At 61.1% G+C, this 1,366-nt stretch overlaps 1 protein-coding gene across 1 annotated transcript in view; it reads left to right on the top strand.

Moving 5' to 3' along the window:
• Positions 1-1,366, top strand: part of DAW1 (dynein assembly factor with WDR repeat domains 1) — a 31,999-nt gene that overhangs the window by 16,495 nt on the left and 14,138 nt on the right. The window contains exon 7 of the mRNA XM_004674216.2: positions 172-279. Coding sequence (XP_004674273.1) covers positions 172-279 — 108 coding nt within the window. The remainder of the gene's footprint in view (positions 1-171; positions 280-1,366) is intronic.

Below are 1,366 nucleotides of genomic sequence, written 5' to 3'. Positions count from 1 at the left end.
GGTGGGGAGCAGGGCTAGAGTGCCACCAGCGCTCCTGCTTGGCCCTGGGCTCCGGTTACGCTGTTCCCAGCGGTCATCGCTCCTGCCCAGACCAGTGCCTCTTCCACCCCTCGGTAAAGGGACCCTTTCCCGAGTCACCTGTCTGAGTCTCTTCCCTTTCTTGTGATCCAGGTGTGTTTGTCGTTCAACCCGCAGAGCACGCTGGTGGCCACGGGCAGCATGGACACGAAGGCCAAGCTCTGGGACATCCAGACCGGGGAGGAAGTGTGCACGCTGGCCGTAAGGGGCGCCACCGCCTCCCGGCTTAGGGCCACCCACGACCCGGGGTTCTGTTCGTCTGTGCTTTTGCTGCAAAGCGGGCGCTAAGCCACAGCACCCCTCAGAGCTCCCGGAGGGTCTCCTGCCCTGCGGGGGTCACGTTGAAGACCAGGCTACAAGTGCAGGGTGTCCCTGGGGCTGCCCACTGAAACCGGTGTCAGCCTGGAACCTGTCTAAAGTCCGGCCCAACGCCCAGCTGGTGGAGGCGGGTGCTTCTGGGACAGGGCAGACCTGGAGAGTCTTGCGGGAAGGTTCTAGAGGGGGGATGGCTGTTAACACTCTCCCCTGTGCTCCGTCTCAGACGCCCCCTGATTACCAAGTGTGGAAGGAGGAAGGACAGGGCAGGAGGTGACAGTCCCAAGGGCACCGGCCACCGGCAAGATCACGGTGGCCTTCACCCCGGCACTGCGCCCCCAGCGCCCTCCCCACCGGCCACCCCCGGTTTTTCCACTCCCCAGACCTGCCTAAAGGCTGTGCTAGTCTCTGTGGAAAGAAAGTACACAAGAAACGGCAGCAGCGCCCCTATACAGGAGAACTGGTTCTAAGAAAGTTAAACAAATGAGCTAAGAGATAGAAACAGCAAAGGTTTTAAGTCACACCAAGGGCGTTTCTTTCTTAACCGACAGTGCCTGCCACTCTTGACATCAACGTCACTTTCCTGTGGTCACGGCATCCCCACTGCCTCTTCTTTCAAGATGAGGACTTAAGAGTAGGAAAGAGGAGCTTGCTCTGACGGAGGAGCCACTGTGAGGGAGGAGCCCGCTTAGTCTGAGGGAGGAGCCCGCTGTGAGGGAGGAGCCCTGCTTAGTCTGAGGGAGGAGCCCGCTGTGAGGGAGGAGCCCCACTTAGTCTGAGGGAGGAGCCCCGCTTAGCCTGGGGGAGGAGCCCGCTGTGAGGGAAGAGACCTGCTATGTCTGAGGGAGGAGCCCCGCTTAGTCTGAGGGAGGAGCCCCGCTTAGTCTGAGGGAGGAGCCCGCTGTGAGGGAGGAGCCCTGCTATGTCTGAGGGAGGATCCCGCTGTGAGGGAAGAGCCCTGCTATGTCTGAGG

Source organism: Condylura cristata, unplaced genomic scaffold (assembly GCF_000260355.1).
Source record: "Condylura cristata isolate star-nosed mole 26May11 unplaced genomic scaffold, ConCri1.0 scaffold00002, whole genome shotgun sequence".
NCBI classification, from domain to species: domain Eukaryota; kingdom Metazoa; phylum Chordata; class Mammalia; order Eulipotyphla; family Talpidae; genus Condylura; species Condylura cristata.
Note: the sequence above shows the minus strand (reverse complement) of the source record. Positions and strands in the feature narration are given on the sequence as shown.